We start from the raw sequence: 18,522 nt of genomic DNA on the forward strand, positions 1-18,522 counted from the left end.
CTCATGGGTTCGAAAGATGTAATGTGATTCGATGCCTGTTCCACTGACAGTGATGGCAGTGACCTCTAGGTCTTTCATGCTTCCTAGGCCAATTCTCTTTAATAATCAAACCAAACACACACACACAAAACGCACAAACACATGTACACACACATATGTGTACACACTCACTCTCAAACTCTCTGACACACACACACACACACACACGCAAACAGCTAAACTTAATAATCATATTGATCGGGATTAGCCAGCCTGAAAGGTCTCTTTCTAAGAATCAGAACCATTTTCATCCTGAAAGAATCTCCAATTCTTGAAGTACATTGGCATTCTCGATCCATGGAATAAATATACTGCCTTATGTAGGGCTGGCACAGTAATTGTATAATCGTGTAACCAGCGATTATGGATGAAGATCATTATGGAAATAAAACAACAGTTTTAATACATTCATTTTAGAAAGATTTGACTAAATTTACCTGAAAGCAGTGATATTAAGCCTGGTTCACATCTAACAGCCGATATCAAGTGAGATGAGAGGAGACTAAATTAAGAGCTGACTGAAGATTTAAAAATATAAGATGTGCAGTTTTTGCCATACGAACAATTATAACAGTGGATGTGGTGATTTGGCTGACAAATAACTATCAATGCCTCAATGACAGCTTTGCACACGCTTGGCATTCTCTCAACTAGCTTCATTAGGTAGTCACCTGGAATGCATTTCAACTAACAGATGTGCTTTGTAAAAAGTGAGTGTGGCATTTCTTTCCTTCTTAATGCGTTCGAGCCAATCAGTTGTGTTGTGACATGGTAGGGGTGGTAAACAAAATAAAGTTTCTTCAAGCGCTATGATGAAATTTGTTCTCATGAGGACCACCACAGGAAAGGATGACCCAGATTTACCTCTGCTGCAGAGGATAAGTTCATTAGAGTTACCAGCCTCAGAAAGTAAGAGACACATCTCCACATCAACTGTTCTGAGGACTGCGTGAATCAGGCCTTCATGGTCAAAATGCTGCAAAAAAACAATACTAAAGGACACCAATAATAAGAAGAGACTTGCTTGGGCCAAGAAACACGAGCAATGGACATTAGACCAGTGGAAATATGTCCTTTGCTCTGATGAGTCAAGATTCTAGATTCCAACCGCCGTGTCATTGTGAGTCTCAGACTAGGTGAACGGATGATCTCCGCATGTGTGGTTCCCACCATGAAACATGGAGGTGTGCTTTGCTAGTGATACTGTCTGTGATTTATTTAGAATTCGAGGCACACTTAACTAGCACGGCTACCACAGCATTTTGCAGTGAGACATTTTTTTTGCAGCGATATGCCTTCCCATCTGGTTTGCGCTTAGTGGGACTATCATTTGTTTTTCAACAGGACAATGACCCAACACACCTCTAGGCTGCGTAAGGGCTATTTGACAAAGAAGGAGAGCTGCATCAGATGACCTGGCCTCCACCATCACCTGACCTCAAACCAATTTTTATTTTACTAGGCAAGTCAGTTAGGAAAAAAATATTATTTTCATGACAGCCTAGGAACACTGCCTTGTTCAGGGGCAGAATGACAGATTTTTACCTTGTAAGCTCGGGGATTCGATCTTGAAACCTTTCGGTTCCTAGTCAAACGCTCTAAACACTAGGCTACCTGCCGCCTAGTGGTCCAACATCATTCCAATTGAGATGGTTTGGGATGAGTTGGACTGCAGAGTGAAGTAAAAGCAGCCAACAAGTGTTCAGCATATGTGGGAACTCCTTCAAGACGGTTGGAAAAGCATTCCAGGTAAAGCTGGTTGAGAGAATGCCAAATATATATATATATTTTTATTTGTAACACTTTTTTGGTTACCACATGATTCCATGTGTGTTAATTCATAGTTTTGATGTCTTCACTATTATTCTACAATGTAGAAAATAGTAAAAATAAAGAAAGACCCTTGAATGAGTAGCTGTGTCCAAACTTTTGACTGGTACTGTAAAAGTGGGAGAGGGCAAATGAATCATCATCATCATCTTGTTGTTTGTCCAGGCATCCAGTGCAACCTCCTTGACTTAGGCTCTAAGCGACCAGACAGACGTACTGCCTATTGGCTTCATTGAATAGCGAGTATGACCCATAACGGTGCTATACTGGACTGGGCTAAGTGTACTGTACTAAGAATAGCCCCACTGTCAAAATAGAGTAGCTGATGTTACTATACCATGCCAGAGGCAAGGAGAGGCTTCCTGAAGAGAGTCTGTGGGCCAACTCACTGCTGCCATTCTATCCTCAGGTTTTATAAGACTTTGGCTGTGACTGGTTTACCTCTTTATAAAAACAATAAAAATTGATTATTTTATTGGTTTTGGTCGACTGATTACTTTGCCAACCCATTGGTTTGCAGATTGATTGACCGATATACAGAAGGTCGAGATAAAAAAAACAGGGGATATTGACAGATTCACTCTTGCTAAACAAAATATTTTTTTCACCATTTTTGAATGAATAACACATTATGGAAATGGAAAGGTAACCTTATATGAGAAGAAAATTACTATGCTGTTCACAGTGCTGTTGAGATCTTATTTATCTTTTGTGTATATGTCTGGCATCCTTTTATAACCGCTAAAACTCATACAAGGAAGCCCAGACATCATGACCAGCTGTGAGACAGACACCATAGTAAGCACACGTCACACAAATCTAGACCTCCACCAATGAATGGTCTCATTTAAAAGCCTTGAGCTCCCTCTTCTGTTTCAAATAGCAGCAGCATCTTACTCCTTGACCGAGATCATTCTCTAACTGGTTCCTGAAATGTTTTACTTACTAATTTAGTCAGTTCTACAGTTAGGTTTAATATAGGAGGAAAATCTTGCTGATCCCAGACAACCGAGAGACCATAGCCAGTCCCAGACAGATGAGTGATTGCATGGCCAGTCCCATACACATAAAAAAAAAAAAAAAATTAATTACCTTTATTTAACTAGGCAAGTCAGTTAAGAACAAATTCTTATTTTCAATGACGGCCTAGGAACAGTGGGTTGACTGCCTGTTCAGGGGCAGAACGACAGATTTGTACCCTGTCAGCTCGGGAATTTGAACTTGCAACCTTTCGGTTACTAGTCCAATGCTCTAACCACTAGGCTACCCTGCTGAGAGACTACAGCCAGTCCCAGACAAAAAAGGCACCGCATGGCCAGTCCCAGACACGAGAGAGAGAGCATGGCTGGTCCCAGAAACATAAGAGACCATAGCCTGTCTCAGACACACAAAGGATCATAGCAGGTCCCAGACACACAAAGGATCATAGCAGGTCCCAGACACACAAAGGATCATAGCACGTCCCAGACACACAAAGGATCATAACCGGTCCCAGACACACAAAGGATCATAACCGGTCCCAGACACACAAAGGATCATAGCACGTCCCAGACACACAAAGGATCATAGCAGGTCCCAGACACACAAAGGATCATAGCACGTCCCAGACACACAAAGGATCATAGCAGGTCCCAGACACACAAAGGATCATAGCAGGTCCCAGACACACAAAGGATCAAAGCAGGTCCCAGACACACAAAGGATCAAAGCAGGTCCCAGACACACAAAGGATCATAGCAGGTCCCAGACACACAAAGGATCATAGCAGGTCCCAGACACACAAAGGATCATAGCAGGTCCCAGACACACAAAGGATCATAGCAGGTCCCAGACACACAAAGGATCATAGCCGGTCCCAGACACACAAAGGATCATAGCAGGTCCCAGACACACAAAGGATCATAGCCGGTCCCAGAAACCAAAAAGGATCATAGCCGGACCCAGACACACAAAGGATCATAGCAGGTCCCAGACACACAAAGGATCATAGCAGGTCCCAGACACACAAAGGATCAAAGCAGGTCCCAGACACACAAAGGATCAAAGCAGGTCCCAGACACACAAAGGATCATAGCAGGTCCCATACACACAAAGGATCATAGCAGGTCCCAGACACACAAAGGATCATAGCCGGTCCCAGACACACAAAGGATCATAGCAGGTCCCAGACACACAAAGGATCATAGCAGGTCCCAGACACACAAAGAACCATAGCCGGACACAGACGAGAGAGAGAGAGAGAGAGAGAGAGAGAGAGAGAGAGAGAGAGAGAGAGAGAGAATAGCCAGTCCCAGACACACAAAGGACCATAGCCAGTCCCAGACACACAAAGGATCATAGCCAGTCCCAGACACACAAAGGATCATAGCAGGTCCCAGACACACAAAGGATCATAGCAGGTCCCAGACACACAAAGAACCATAGCCGGACACAGACGAGAGAGAGAGAGAGAGAGAGAATAGCCAGTCCCAGACTAACGAGGAACCATAGCCAGCCCCAGACTAACGAGGAACCATAGCCAGTCCCAGACTAACGAGGGACCATAGCCAGTCCCAGACTAACGAGGGACCATAGCCAGTCCCAGACTAACGAGGAACCATAGCCAGTCCCAGACTAACGAGGAACCATAGCCAGTCCCAGACTAACGAGGGACCATAGCCAGTCCCAGAATAACGAGGGACCATAGCCAGTCCCAGACTAACGAGGAACCATAGCCAGTCCCAGACTAACGAGGGATCATAGCCAGTCCCAGACTAACGAGGGACCATAGCCAGTCCCAGACTAACGAGGGATCATAGCCAGTCCCAGACTAACGAGGGACCATAGCCAGTCCCAGACTAACGAGGGATCATAGCCAGTCCCAGACTAACGAGGAACCATAGCCAGTCCCAGACTAACGAGGGATCATAGCCAGTCCCAGACTAACGAGGGATCATAGCCAGTCCCAGACTAACGAGGGACCATAGCCAGTCCCAGACTAACGAGGGACCATAGCCAGTCCCAGACTAACGAGGGACCATAGCCAGTCCCAGACTAACGAGGGATCATAGCCAGTCCCAGACTAACGAGGAACCATAGCCAGTCCCAGACTAACGAGGGACCATAGCCAGTCCCAGACTAACGAGGGATCATAGCCAGTCCCAGACTAACGAGGGACCATAGCCAGTCCCAGACTAACGAGGGACCATAGCCAGTCCCAGACTAACGAGGGATCATAGCCAGTCCCAGACTAACGAGGGACCATAGCCAGTCCCAGACTAACGAGGGACCATAGCCAGTCCCAGACTAACGAGGATCATAGCCAGTCCCAGACTAACGAGGGACCATAGCCAGTCCCAGACTAACGAGGGATCATAGCCAGTCCCAGACTAACGAGGGACCATAGCCAGTCCCAGACTAACGAGGGATCATAGCCAGTCCCAGACTAACGAGGGATCATAGCCAGTCCCAGACTAATGAGGGATCATAGCCAGTCCCAGACTAATGAGGGATCATAGCCAGTCCCAGACTAACGAGGGACCATAGCCAGTCCCAGACTAACGAGGGATCATAGCCAGTCCCAGACTAACGAGGGACCATAGCCAGTCCCAGACACACAAAGGATCATAGCCAGTCCCAGACTAACGAGGGATCATAGCCAGTCCCAGACTAACGAGGGACCATAGCCAGTCCCAGACTAACGAGGGACCATAGCCAGTCCCAGACACACAAAGGATCATAGCCAGTCCCAGACTAACGAGGGACCATAGCCAGTCCCAGACTAACGAGGGACTGCATGGCCAGTCCCAGGCACGAGGGACTGCATGGCCAGTCCCAGACACGAGGGACCATAGCCAGTCCCAGACTAACGAGGGACTGCATGGCCAGTCCCAGACACGAGGGACCATAGCCAGTCCCAGACTAACGAGGGACTGCATGGCCAGTCCCAGACACGAGGGACCATAGCCAGTCCCAGACTAACGAGGGACTGCATGGCCAGTCCCAGACACGAGGAACCATAGCCGGTTCCAGACGGATAGCAGGAGAGCATGGAACTAATTGAAACTGGGCCGACGTGCTGCTCATTTAGGATGTCCAGTTGTGGATAGTGGGAGAGCATGGAACTAATTGAAACTGGGTTGACGTTCTGCTCATTTTCTCATTAATTAAACATCTGATCTTAATTTATGTTCCCTAAATCTGTTAAGAACACAGTGCATAAAGTTTTATGGAGTTGACGCTTTGCCAAAGTTTTTAAAAGTACACTCTAAAAATAAAAGGTTCTTAGAGTATCCTTTAGGGGTTCTTCAAATTGAAACTGTGGGGGAACCCCTATAAGTTATTCGACGGAAACCTTTCAAAGGGTTCTTCAAAGAACCCCTTTTAATGGAACCTCAAAGAAACTGTTCAGGGACATTTTAATGTTATGTGTTGATGTTCTCCGTATCCAGAGCCACAATGATTTTGCAGTGCATAGTGAACAAACAGATTTCCTGTTATATTCAGAGGTGTAGGGTGGGTGAAGTCTGGGAATACAAAAAATATCATCATTATTCAGATGATTAACAAAATATGCACAGAACAGTATTCACTGTTTTGATAATGGTTTTCATACACATACCTTGTCCATAATGTAGAGGCCTATGGGATATTCATTAACGAGGTTAGGAAGGAGGATGGTAAATGTGATCTGCATAACATACCAATTGAAATGCTTTTGTCAAATCAAATGTATTTGTCACATACACATGGTTAGCAGATGTTAATGCAAGTGTAGCGAAACGCTTGTGCTTCTAGTTCCGACAATGCAGTAGTTACCAACGAGTAATCTAACCTAACAATTCCACACCTACTACCTTATACACACAAGTGTAAAGGGATAAAGAACATGTACATAAAGATGTATGAATGAGTGATGGTACAGAATGGCATAGGCAAGATGCAGTAGATGGTATAGAGTACAGTACAGTGGGGAGAACAAGTATTTGATACACTACCAATTTTGCAGGTATTCCTACTTACAAAGCATGTAGAGGTCTGTAATGTTTATCATAGGTACACTTCAACTGTGAGAGACGGAATCTAAAACAAAAATCCAGAAAATCACATTGTATGATTTTTAAGTAATTAATTTGCATTTTATGACATAAGTATTTGATACATCAGAAAAGCTTAACTTAATATTTGGTACAGAAACCTTTGTTTGCAATTACAGAGATCATACGTTCCCTGTAGTTCTTGACCAGGTTTGCACACACTGCAGCAGGGATTTTGGCCCACTCCATACAGACCTTCTCCAGATCCTTCAGGTTTCGGGGCTGTCTCTGGGCAATACGGACTTTCAGCACGCACCAAAGATTTTCTATTGGGTTCAGGTGTGGAGACTGGCTAGGCCACTCCAGAACCTTGAGATGCTTCTTACGGAGCCACTTCTTAGTTGCCCTGGCTGTGTGTTTTGGGTCGTTGTCATGCTGGAAGACCCAGCCACGACCCATCTTCAATGCTCTTACTGAGGGAAGGAGGTTGTTGGCCAAGATCTTGCGATACATGGCCCCATCCATCCTCCCCTCAATACGGTGCAGTCGTCCTGTCCCCTTTGCAGAAAAGCATCCCCAAAGAATGATGTTTCCACCTCCATGCTTCACGGTTGGGATGGTGTTCTTGGGGTTGTACTCATCCTTCTTCTTCCTCCAAACACGGCGAGTGGAGTTTAGACCAAAAATCTCTATTTTTGTCTCATCAGACCACATGACCTTCTCCCATTCCTCCTCTGGATCATCCAGATGGTCATTGGCAAACTTCAGATGGGCCTGGACATGCGCTGGCTTGAGCAGGGGGACGTTGCATGTGCTGCAGGATTTTAATCCATGACGGCGTAGTGTGTTACTAATGGTTTTCTTTGAGACTATGGTCCCAGCTCTCTTCAGGTCATTGACCAGGTCCTGCCGTGTAGTTCTGGGCTGATCCCTCACCTTCCTCATGATCATTGATGCCGCACGAGGTGAGATCATGCATGGAGCCCCAGACCGAGGGTTATTGACCGTCATCTTGAACTTCTTCCATTTTCTAATAATTGCGCCTGCAGTTGTTGCCTTCTTACCAAGCTGCTTGCCTATTGTTCTGTAGCCCATCCCAGCCTTCTGTAGGTCTACAATTTTATCCCTGATGTCCTTACACAGCTGTCTGGTCTTGGCCATTGTGGAGAGGATGGAGTCTGTTTGATTGAGTGTGTAGACAGGTGTCTTTCATACAGGTAACGAGTTCAAACAGATGCAGTTAATACAGGTAATGAGTGGAGAGCAGGAGGGCTTCTTAAAGAAAAACTGTGAGAGCTGGAATTCTTACTGGTTGGTAGGTGATCAAATACTTATATCATGCAATAAAATGCAAATGAATTACTTAAAAATCATACAATGTGATTTTCTGGATTTTTGTTTTAGATTCTGTTTTAGATAACATTTACAGACCTCTACATGCTTTGTTAGTAGGAAAACCTGCAAAATCTGCAGTGTATCAAATACTTGTTCTCCCCACTGTATGAGATAAGTAATGTAGGGTATGTAAACATTTAAAGTGGCTAGTATACATGTATTACATAAAGATGGCAAGATGCAGTAGATGGTATAGAGTACAGTATATACAGTTTAACAGTCTGATGGCCTTGAGATAGAAGCTGTTTTTCAGTCTCTCAGTCCCTGCTTTGATGCACCTGTACTGACCTGCACCTGTACTGACCTCGCCTTCTGGATGATAGCGGGGTGAACAGGCAGTGGCTTGGGTGGTTGTTGTCCTTGATGATCTTTATGGCCTTCCTGTGACATCGGGTGGTGTAGGTGTCCTGGAGGGCAGGCAGTTTGCCCCCGGTGATGCGATGTGCAGACCTCACTACCCTCTGGAGAGCCTTACGGTTGTGGGCGGAGCAGTTACCGTACCAGGCGGTGATACAGCCCGACAGGATGCTCCCGATTGCATCTGTAAAAGTTTGTGTGCTTTGGTGACAAGCCACATTTCTTCAGCCTCCTGAGGTTGAAGAGGCGCTGCTGCGCTTTCTTCACCATGCTGTCTGTGTGGGTGGACCAATTCAGTTTGTCTGTGATGTGTACGCTGAGGAACTTAACTTACTACCCTCTCCACTACTGTCCCGTCGATGTGGATAGGGGGGCTGCTCCCTCTGCTGTTTCCTGAAGTCTACGATCATCTCCTTTGTTTTGTTGACGTTGAGTGTGAGGTTATTTTCCTGACACCACAATCCGAGGGCCCTCACCTCCTCCCTGTAGGACGTCTCGTCCTTGTTGGTAATCAAACCTACCACTGTAGTGTCGTCCGCAAACTTTGTATGCCTCCTTGTCTGTATACCTACAGACACAAAAGTGAGCAGTTCAGTCATCTGCACCCAATACAGCTAGCCTTCAACATATTGTTATAGCCTATATATTATTACCTTTTTGTTGATTGATATGCATTGAATTGTGTCTATTTTCGCAAAATATGAAAAGATAGATGGTATCATCACAAAACAATATAAATTTAGATCATATAAGGGACAAACCTTACCTTAAATTGAGGAGATCTTGACATTTTTCAGTTAAGTGCCTGCACCTGCTGTCCTTTCAAATTCAAATCCCAATGTTTCAGTTGGGCAGTTAGGTTCCTTTAGGAACCCCCACCAACTAAGAACAGGGCTCCGGGCAGCCGAGCAGAAATGGAGGAAAACTCGCCTCCCTGCGGACCTGGCATCCTTTCACTCCCTCCTCTCTACATTTTCCTCCTCCTCTTCTCCCTTACCTCACCTCGCTCATCAACTCATCCCTGACCGCTGGCTACGTCCCTTCCGTCTTCAAGAGAGCGAGAGTTGCACCCCTTCTGAAAAAACCTACACTCGATCCCTCCGATGTCAACAACTACAGACCAGTATCCCTTCTTTCCTTTCTCTCCAAAACTCTTGAATGTGCCGTCCTTGGCCAGCTCTCCCGCTCTCTGAATGACCTTCTTGATCCAAATCAGTCAGGTTTCAAGACTAGTCATTCAACTGAGACTGCTCTTCTCTGTATCACGGAGGCGCTCCGCACTGCTAAAGCTCTGCTCTCATCCTTCTAGACCTATCGGCTGCCTTCGATACTGTGAACCATCAGATCCTCCTCTACACCCTCTCCGAGTTGGGCATCTCCGGCGCGGCCCACGCTTGGATTGCGTCCTACCTGACAGGTCGCTCCTACCAGGTGGCGTGGCGAGAATCTGTCTCCTCACCACGCGCTCTCACCACTGGTGTCCCCCAGGGCTTTGTTCTAGGCCCTCTCCTATTCTCGCTATACACCAAGTCACTTGGCTCTGTCATAACCTCACATGGTCTCTCCTATCATTGCTATGCAGACGACACACAATTAATCTTCTCCATTCCCCCTTCTGATGACCAGGTGGCGAATCGCATCTCTACATGTCTGGCAGACATATCAGTGTGGATGTCGGATCACCACCTCAAGCTGAACCTCGGCAAGACGGAGCTGCTCTTCCTCCCGGGGAAGGACTGCCCGTTCCATGATCTCGCCATCACGGTTGACAACTCCATTGTGTCCTCCTCCCAGAGCGCTAAGAACCCTGGCGTGATCCTGGACAACACCCTGTCGTTCTCAACTAACATCAAGGCGGTGGCCCGTTCCTGTAGGTTCATGCTCTACAACATCCGCAGAGTACGACCCTGCCTCACACAGGAAGCGGCGCAGGTCCTAATCCAGGCTGTTGGCTGGGCTCCCTGCATGTGCCATTAAACCCCTACAACTCATCCAGAATGCCGCAGCCCGTCTGGTGTTCAACCTTCCCAAGTTCTCTCACGTCACCCCACTCCTCCGCTCTCTCCACTGGCTTCCAGTTGAAGCTCGCATCCGCTACAAGACCATGGTGCTTGCCTACGGAGCTGTGAGAGGAACGGCACCTCAGTACCTCCAGGCTCTGATCAGGCCCTACACCCAAACAAGGGCACTGCGTTCATCCACCTCTGGCCTACTCGCCTCCCTACCACTGAGGAAGTACAGTTCCCGCTCAGCCCAGTCAAAACTGTACGCTGCTCTGGCCCCCCAATGGTGGAACAAACTCCCTCACGACGCCAGGACAGCGGAGTCAATCACCACCTTCCGGAGACACCTGAAACCCCACCTCTTTAAGGAATACCTAGGATAGGATAAGTAATCCCTCTCACCCCCCTCCCGTTTAAGATTTAGATGCACTATTGTAAAGTGACTGTTCCACTGGATGTCATAAGGTGAATGCACCAATTTGTAAGTCGCTCTGGATAAGAGCGTCTGCTAAATGACTTAAATGTAAATGTAAATGTAAGGAGGTTCCTCAATGAACCCTAACTCCTATGGGGACCTTGGAATAACCTTTTGGTGGCCATTTTCAGTGCTAAGGTTCTTCGAAGAACTTTGAGGATCTTAGAAGAACCCTTGTTGAACCCCTCATTTTTAGAGTGTATGTTGTTCAGAAGGAATGCAAGTTCGAATAGAGTTCCTGCACACGCGCACTTCACGGAGGAGGCGTTCCCTAGCGGAAATGTGCACATGTATGCTACAACGTGCCAATAGGATCTCTCTAGCTCTTGGTTGGCTTTGCCCGAGGTGGAGCTTGTTCTGCCCACTATGCTTCATTTGCTCCCACTGTAAACGACACAGATAAAGTATCTTGGGTTAGTTATAACTATCTTTGGTCACATTCTCTGCAAGAGCAGACTTGCTGTGTGACGTGTAGAAGGGGCGGAAGGGATGTTTGTGTTTTGATTCTAAATGGGAAGTTGCAGGAAGAAAGAAAAAGGTGGAGACGTGATCTGGGTTGTTGAAATTAATTGTAGGTTTAACAATGCGTATCCACACTGCGCCCTTTAATTAGTGTATAGACTCTTTTGGGGGTAGTCTGTGTTCATAAACAACCACTAGGTTTCAGGTATAATACGCGAAATGGTGTTACAAGTTGTGGATTTCAGCTCGTTAGTTGTCAACTGGCTAGCTAACGTGCTATGCTAACATTACATGTCTGATGAGAAACGCAAAAATAGGCCTCGGCCCCGAATTGGGCAGGACTCTAACGTTAGGTAACTACGGGTTTGTCAGTTAAAAGTTCCGACTTACAGTGTTCATAATAATATATATTGGTTGTTGATCGTGGCAGATATGGGCTTGTCATACCCTTCTGCTTGCTAGCTAACTAGCTTCTTGAAAAAGCTAGCCAGCCAGCTCCATCATCGCATACTGACATGTTTTGCTAGTTTGCCAGCTAGTTAACGTTAGCCAGCTAGCTGTTTAGCAAGACGGTCAACAATCAGGTAGCTAGTATGTAACGTTATAGCATACGTTATTAATTCGGATGCTGATGTAGCTATATAAACATCCAAGCTAATAATCTATCGAGCTAAATTACCAAGATATCTAACGTTAGTTGGGTAAGCGTTAGCTTCTATTTGGGAATGTCGTCCTCTCAATGTTCTAGCTATCGCTAGCTACGAAAATAAAGCGAAGAATAGCTCACGTTAGCTATACTAGTAACGAGCTAGTTTGGAAATTTGAACTATCCATACCAGCATGGATTCATAACAGTGCTAGTTGAGTTCCCACTTTGAAGGCAACAGCCAGTACAAGCCCGTTGCTGTCAGCCTGTTGTGCATGTTTACCTTTTAGCTTGTCGCTATTAGTTAGTTAGGCATTGGCAAACTTATTTACATTGGAAGGCATTCTTAAAACATAACTGCAACGCCTTGCCCTTCAGCCTGTATGCGATTGTAAATATGTCACCTTGCTGAGTAGTGTTTACCTCATAATGTGTGTGTTTTGTCACTTGAGGGGCTAAATTTCAGCACCTAGACTGAGAGTGTTACTTTGTGTACCCACAGGGCGTGAATGGTTTTGACTGGAAACACATATGGGGAGTTCAGAGCCATATCATTCTATATTTTTACTACTGCCACCTTGCAAGATTTACATGTAAGGCACACAACCTCTGTCAGTTACATTTGAACAGGGAAGAAAGCTCTGTCAGATCAGATCCATCTCTGATCTACCACTCGGACTGGTTAGCTAGCTAGGTTTGACTGGCTGTGTGGCAAGGAAAGGTGGGGATACCTAGTCAGTTGCACAACTAAATGTAATCAACTGAAATGTGTTTTACCCATTTAACCCAACCCCTCTGAATCAGAGAGGTGCTGCTTTAATCAATGTCCACATCATCGGCTCACACAGAGCAGTTGTTGTTGGGGGTTAACAGCTTTGCTCAAGGGGAGAACAGCAGATCTTTCCACCTTGCTGACCTTACCGTTACTGGCCCAATGCTCTTAACCACTAGGCTACTTGCTGCCCCAACCATGTTTATTTTTCTACATGTTTTTCTCTCTTGTCTTCAGTGGAGACAGGAGAATCTATCCATTGTTTACTTCCTTGAGGAAGGAGGGGAAGAATTTTCAGTCAATTATGTAGTTCATTACTAAGTTAATCTCTTTGTGAGGCACGTCTGGACTCCGATATCAAGGTTTCTTCCTTTTCTCTTTCGAGAAGCATGTCCACCCCTGACTCAATCATAGAGGATGTAGATCTAGGCCAGGGTTAAACTACGCATAAAGTTAAACGACTTTATGAAAACATCTTTATCTCTACTTCAAAACACCCTTATCTCTAACACATCTGACATAGCCCTAGTTAAAAATATCATCAGAGACACTGTTTTTCCTCTATCGACTCCTTCAGCTGAAGCCCTACAAGTGCAGTCAGACGTGTGGGACAGACACTGACTGGGGGATCTGACCAGGCCATGGCCAACAGGGGAGGTGCTACGAGACCCAACGGGTCTAATGCTGGGAACAAGATCTGCCAGTTCAAGTTAGTGCTGCTGGGGGAGTCGGCGGTGGGCAAGTCCAGCCTGGTGCTCCGCTTTGTCAAGGGCCAGTTCCACGAGTTCCAGGAGAGCACCATAGGAGGTGACTTACAACTGCACTCAATGATGCACTTAAGCCTGTTTTTTTACAGTTCAGGTCAACTATGTATTTGACATATCTCTCTGCTCTCCTCCCCAGCGGCCTTCCTGACCCAGACGGTGTGTCTAGACGACACAACGGTGAAGTTTGAGATCTGGGATACGGCGGGACAGGAGCGCTACCACAGCCTGGCGCCCATGTACTACAGAGGGGCGCAGGCCGCCATCGTGGTCTACGACATCACAAATGAGGCAAGTGGTGTCATGATGTCATCAATACACTCCCCACTCATGATCAGGACCTCGATAGATTACGTAAACCAATGTCACCTTCCTTCATCAAAACGATAATTGATCTCACATGTTTGCATAGGTGGTCACACTTGTGATCCCTTCACGCTGGATTATTCAAATACCTTTGGAAGTTGTGAGTACCATGTTTCTTGTCTCCAGGAGTCATTTGCCCGGGCCAAGAACTGGGTGAAGGAGCTGCAGAGACAAGCCAGCCCCAACATTGTCATCGCTTTGTCAGGCAACAAGGCTGACCTCGCCAGCAAGAGAGCCGTCGACTTCCAGGTGAGCCCTCCAAACACCCTTATCTGTCTCGTGCCACTTTAGAACACACCTGTGTGTGTCTGAGTTTGACAGACAGTGACTGTCTCTGACATGGTGCTTTCCCAGGATGCCCGGTCTTATGCAGACGACAACAGCTTGCTCTTCATGGAGACGTCGGCCAAGACATCTATGAATGTGAACGAGATATTCATGGCTATTGGTAGGTACCCTGCACAAGCAAATGCTCTAATACATACTTAGACAAGTAACAAGAAAATGTGAACTAGCAGGATGTTTTGATCTAGCGATCTTCATCAGTAGCTGGCATTTTGTGAAGTTTTTGTTTTGTTTTTCCTCCGTGCTCTAGCGAAAAGATTGCCCAAGAGCGAGCCTGCAGCCGCTGGAGCTAACAGTGGGCGGAACAGGGGCGTCGACCTAACTGAAGCCGCCCAGCCAACCAAGGCCCCCTGCTGCAGTAACTAATGCGATGCCCACCTACTGCAGCGACTAATACGACCGATGCCCGACTTTCGCTGCAGTAAACTAATGTGATGCCCCCCCCCCAGAAAAAACTCTCTGATCTGCAGCAACGAAAAAAGTTGATATCTGAACCCTCCTTCCCTTCTCCTCTCTGCAGTAACTAATGCAAAGCAACACCCTCGTCTATATTTCTCAACTACGCCCCACCCCTCCCCCACTGGTTCTGCTGTTACTAATTGAGACTCCTCCCACCTTCCTCTTTTTTTCCCCCCTTAAATTAGTGCTGCCTTCCCTACCCCATTCCTCCAGACTATTGGCTAGCAGCAGGACTAAAGGGCGGGCTCCTGTGATTTGGTCTCCTCTCCTGGGATAGATAGACTGTTTCTAATGTGCAATCTCTCATGTCCGTTTTTTGTTTTTGTTCGATTTTTGTTTTGTTTTTTTCACAGTTATTCATCGGAATTATGGATGCATGTATCACTACAAGGCCTAACATGATGATGAAAAAATATATATATTTTAACTTTATTCAGCGGCACACAAAACATCTTAGAGTGAAAAGAAGAGTGTCTCCAAAAACACTGACAGAAAAAACAGAGGGAGAGATGAGAGGGGTAGAGAGGCTCCAAAGGTTTGTTAGTGCTAAATCATAAGGAAGCTAAAGAAAAAACTGTTTAGCAGGGACTTGGATCCCTGCTAGTTTCTTTCTCTGTTGGTCCCTCTGTTTGTCTGGCCTCCTCTTTCTCTTGTGTAACATATTCATATGCTTTCTCAACTAAACCTTTAGTACCACTGGTGTAGTGTTGTTCCCTTCTCTCTTGGCCCCATCCCAGGGCCTTGCCTGCTTCTAGCGTTCAGTCCCAAATCAAACCTTAACTAACTCCTGAACCAGGGGTGTCTAACTCATTTTGCCCCAGTGGCCGCATTTGGTCTTCAACAAGGTCCAAACGGCCGCACTGAAAATTGGTTTTATTTCCTTGCCGCCATCGTATTTGGAATTTTTATGCTTTTTCATTGTCTAGTGATTATTATCCAGCTGGACAGTCAAGAAACTGTATGCATATAGGTCCATTATCATTTCTATATAGTTTCAAAAATATATATATTTTATTTTTATTTTCACTCAAACCACCCGCGGGCTGGATTGGACCCCCTCCTGGCCACGGGCCATATGTTTAACACCCCTGCCCTAAATCATTGTGTACTTTGTGTAGGTCTGAGAGGATTTGAGGTTGTAAACAATGTGGGGAATATTCCACCTAGCCTATCAGAGGGTGTATTAGGAACATTATCACCGTAATGCTCCTAATAGACTTATTCAGTCCTTTCAGATCTACACAATTATTGAAGGGGCTAGGGGTGGGTTTGGGATTGGGCGTAGCTGTTCTAGTGGCATCGTGCAATGGTTCACAGTAATTGCTCTGTGACTTCTATAGTTACCACCACAGTATGGCATCGGGGCCTCTGAGGCTTGTTCACTAGTAACCCCCCACCCACCCAATTCCAAGCCTCCAGACCCCTCCCCATCCTGTCCTGATGGTTTCTGTCTGAGGGAGGGGATGATCCTGATCTATATGGGCTATGATGTCAGCTGTCCTTTATGTCTCAACATTTAATGGATGAGATTAGGTAATGGTTGAGGCCTAATGCCTGTCCAGATATAAACAAGGTGCTGGTTGGAAGGCAGCTGTTTTCCACCTGGAGAGAAAGGGGAGCATGGTGAGGTGACCTCTGTAGGTGTCATTAGGAATTCGCTGACACTAGGGCCCGGGCCTGTCCAAATGGCACCCTATTCCCTATGTAGTGCTCTATTGACCAGGACTCTGGTGCCATTTGGGACGTCACTCTCTTTGTCACGGACACTGAGATCGGTCACTTCATCCCCTGTTCTATAGGAAGTGCTTTAGACCCTGACTGTCAGTGTGTGTACACAGGGGGACTAGGCTGTCTGGTGATACAAATATCCTCAAAGACAACAAACACACATGACACACACACCGTGTATACACACAGGTTTATTTCTTTCTCAACCCTGATAGATCTAATTACCGTAATATAACACGCACACACCTAACCACAAGCTACAACATACACTTTTTTGTGTTATTTTTAAATTCTGGACCTGTTTGTTACACACACAGTTAAAAACACTCCCTCACCCCTTTCTCCAGGTCTGTCTTCCTCATGCCTTGCACTAATGACGCTCATGAATATATCTTGTCATAATTACAGTCAGTGTGATATAAATATATTTATAAATAATATGCTGTAAATAGGGTAATTGACAGGACTAATGCTTGCTAGGGAGTTGTCTAGAAAATCATTAAATAACAAAATACTGTACAGTTAGCAAAAAATACACTTTGTATGGGTTTGGAGTTATGGTTTTTTTCACACACAAAAAAATCTATTCTAATTGATGGTGGTCTTTATAAATGTGTGTAGTGTTGTTAACAAAAAATGTACTTGCATTTCTTTAGTGGTCTGTCTTATGTTTTTTTTTCAAGAAAAACTGGATTTTTTTGTTTTCTGTTTTTTAATATTCTCTCTCGCAATTTCATTAATAATTTTGTTAGCCATCTAAAGCTAAGAATCCCTGTCCAATACTCATTGTCCCATTGGAACTGAACTCACACACCATACACTGTCTGGGTGTAGAATCCCTGTCGCGGGAACAGATCGTATTGACAAAACTAACCGTCCGCCTGTCTTATAACGTCTCAGTAAGAATGTAACAACGTTGTAGGAACAATGTAACAACAGTAGTAGTAGAATAAAAAAGACTGTTCCGTTCTACTGTTGGTACTAGCTGGTGGATCATGATGATGAATAAATGGATTAACTCTTAGAGATGTACATTGTTTGTTGTTACTGTGGACAGTTAATTGCAGATGGAAAAAAATAACAAAGGCAAGCATTTTACAGTACTGTTAAATAATGACCAAATAAATACAGAAATAAAATGTAGAATTTACATGGGATGAGGTTGTATTGTGTGTGTAGTAAAATATGTTGTTTTACGGTTTTCAGGTGTTCCAGTTACTCTGTGTAGGGTAAAGAACCCCTACAACTCTGTGTAGGGTAAAGAACCCCTACCACTCTGTGTAGGGTAAAGAACCCCTACAGCTCTGTGTAGGGTAAAGAACCCCTACCACTCTGTGTAGGGTAAAGAACCCCTACCACTCTGTGTAGGGTAAAGAACCCCTACCACTCTGTGTAGGGTAAAGAACCCCTACCACTCTGTGTAGGGTAAAGAACCCCTACCACTCTGTGTAGGGTAAAGAACCCCTACAACTCTGTGTAGGGTAAAGAACCCCAACCACTCTGTGTAGGGTAAAGAACCCCTACAACTCTGTAGGGTAAAGAACCCCTACCACTCTGTGTAGGGCAAAGAACCCCTACCACTCTGTGTAGGGTAAAGAACCCCAACCACTCTGTGTAGGGTAAAGAACCCCTACAACTCTGTGTAGGGTAAAGAACCCCTACCACTCTGTGTAGGGTAAAGAACCCCTACCACTCTGTGTAGGGTAAAGAACCCCTACCACTCTGTGTAGGGTAAAGAACCCCTACAACTCTGTGTAGGGTAAAGAACCCCTACCACTCTGTGTAGGGTAAAGAACCCCTACCACTCTGTGTAGGGTAAAGAACCCCTACCACTCTGTGTAGGGTAAAGAACCCCTACAACTCTGT

The 18,522-nt window shown here is 45.6% G+C and overlaps 1 protein-coding gene across 5 annotated transcripts; it reads left to right on the top strand.

Moving 5' to 3' along the window:
- Window positions 1–11,502: 11,502 nt before the first annotated feature.
- Window positions 11,503–17,680, top strand: LOC124012650 (ras-related protein Rab-5A). 5 transcript variants are annotated; one of them, XM_046326501.1, is made up of 7 exons: window positions 11,624–11,685; window positions 12,725–12,815; window positions 13,572–13,801; window positions 13,898–14,049; window positions 14,251–14,373; window positions 14,479–14,572; window positions 14,720–17,680. In XM_046326501.1, exons 3-7 carry the CDS (start codon window positions 13,636–13,638, stop codon window positions 14,833–14,835), a joined length of 651 nt encoding a protein of 216 aa, XP_046182457.1. In that variant the 5' UTR covers window positions 11,624–11,685; window positions 12,725–12,815; window positions 13,572–13,635; the 3' UTR covers window positions 14,836–17,680. The 5 variants fall into 5 exon arrangements, with proteins under 5 accessions (XP_046182459.1, XP_046182456.1, XP_046182457.1 ...); XM_046326503.1 differs by lacking the exons at window positions 11,624–11,685; window positions 12,725–12,815 and adding an exon at window positions 11,503–11,527; XM_046326500.1 differs by lacking the exon at window positions 12,725–12,815 and having other exon boundaries at window positions 11,534–11,685.
- The last annotated feature ends 842 nt before the right edge of the window (window positions 17,681–18,522 follow it).

The sequence above is a fragment of the Oncorhynchus gorbuscha genome, linkage group LG24 (genome assembly GCF_021184085.1).
Source record: "Oncorhynchus gorbuscha isolate QuinsamMale2020 ecotype Even-year linkage group LG24, OgorEven_v1.0, whole genome shotgun sequence".
NCBI classification, from domain to species: domain Eukaryota; kingdom Metazoa; phylum Chordata; class Actinopteri; order Salmoniformes; family Salmonidae; genus Oncorhynchus; species Oncorhynchus gorbuscha.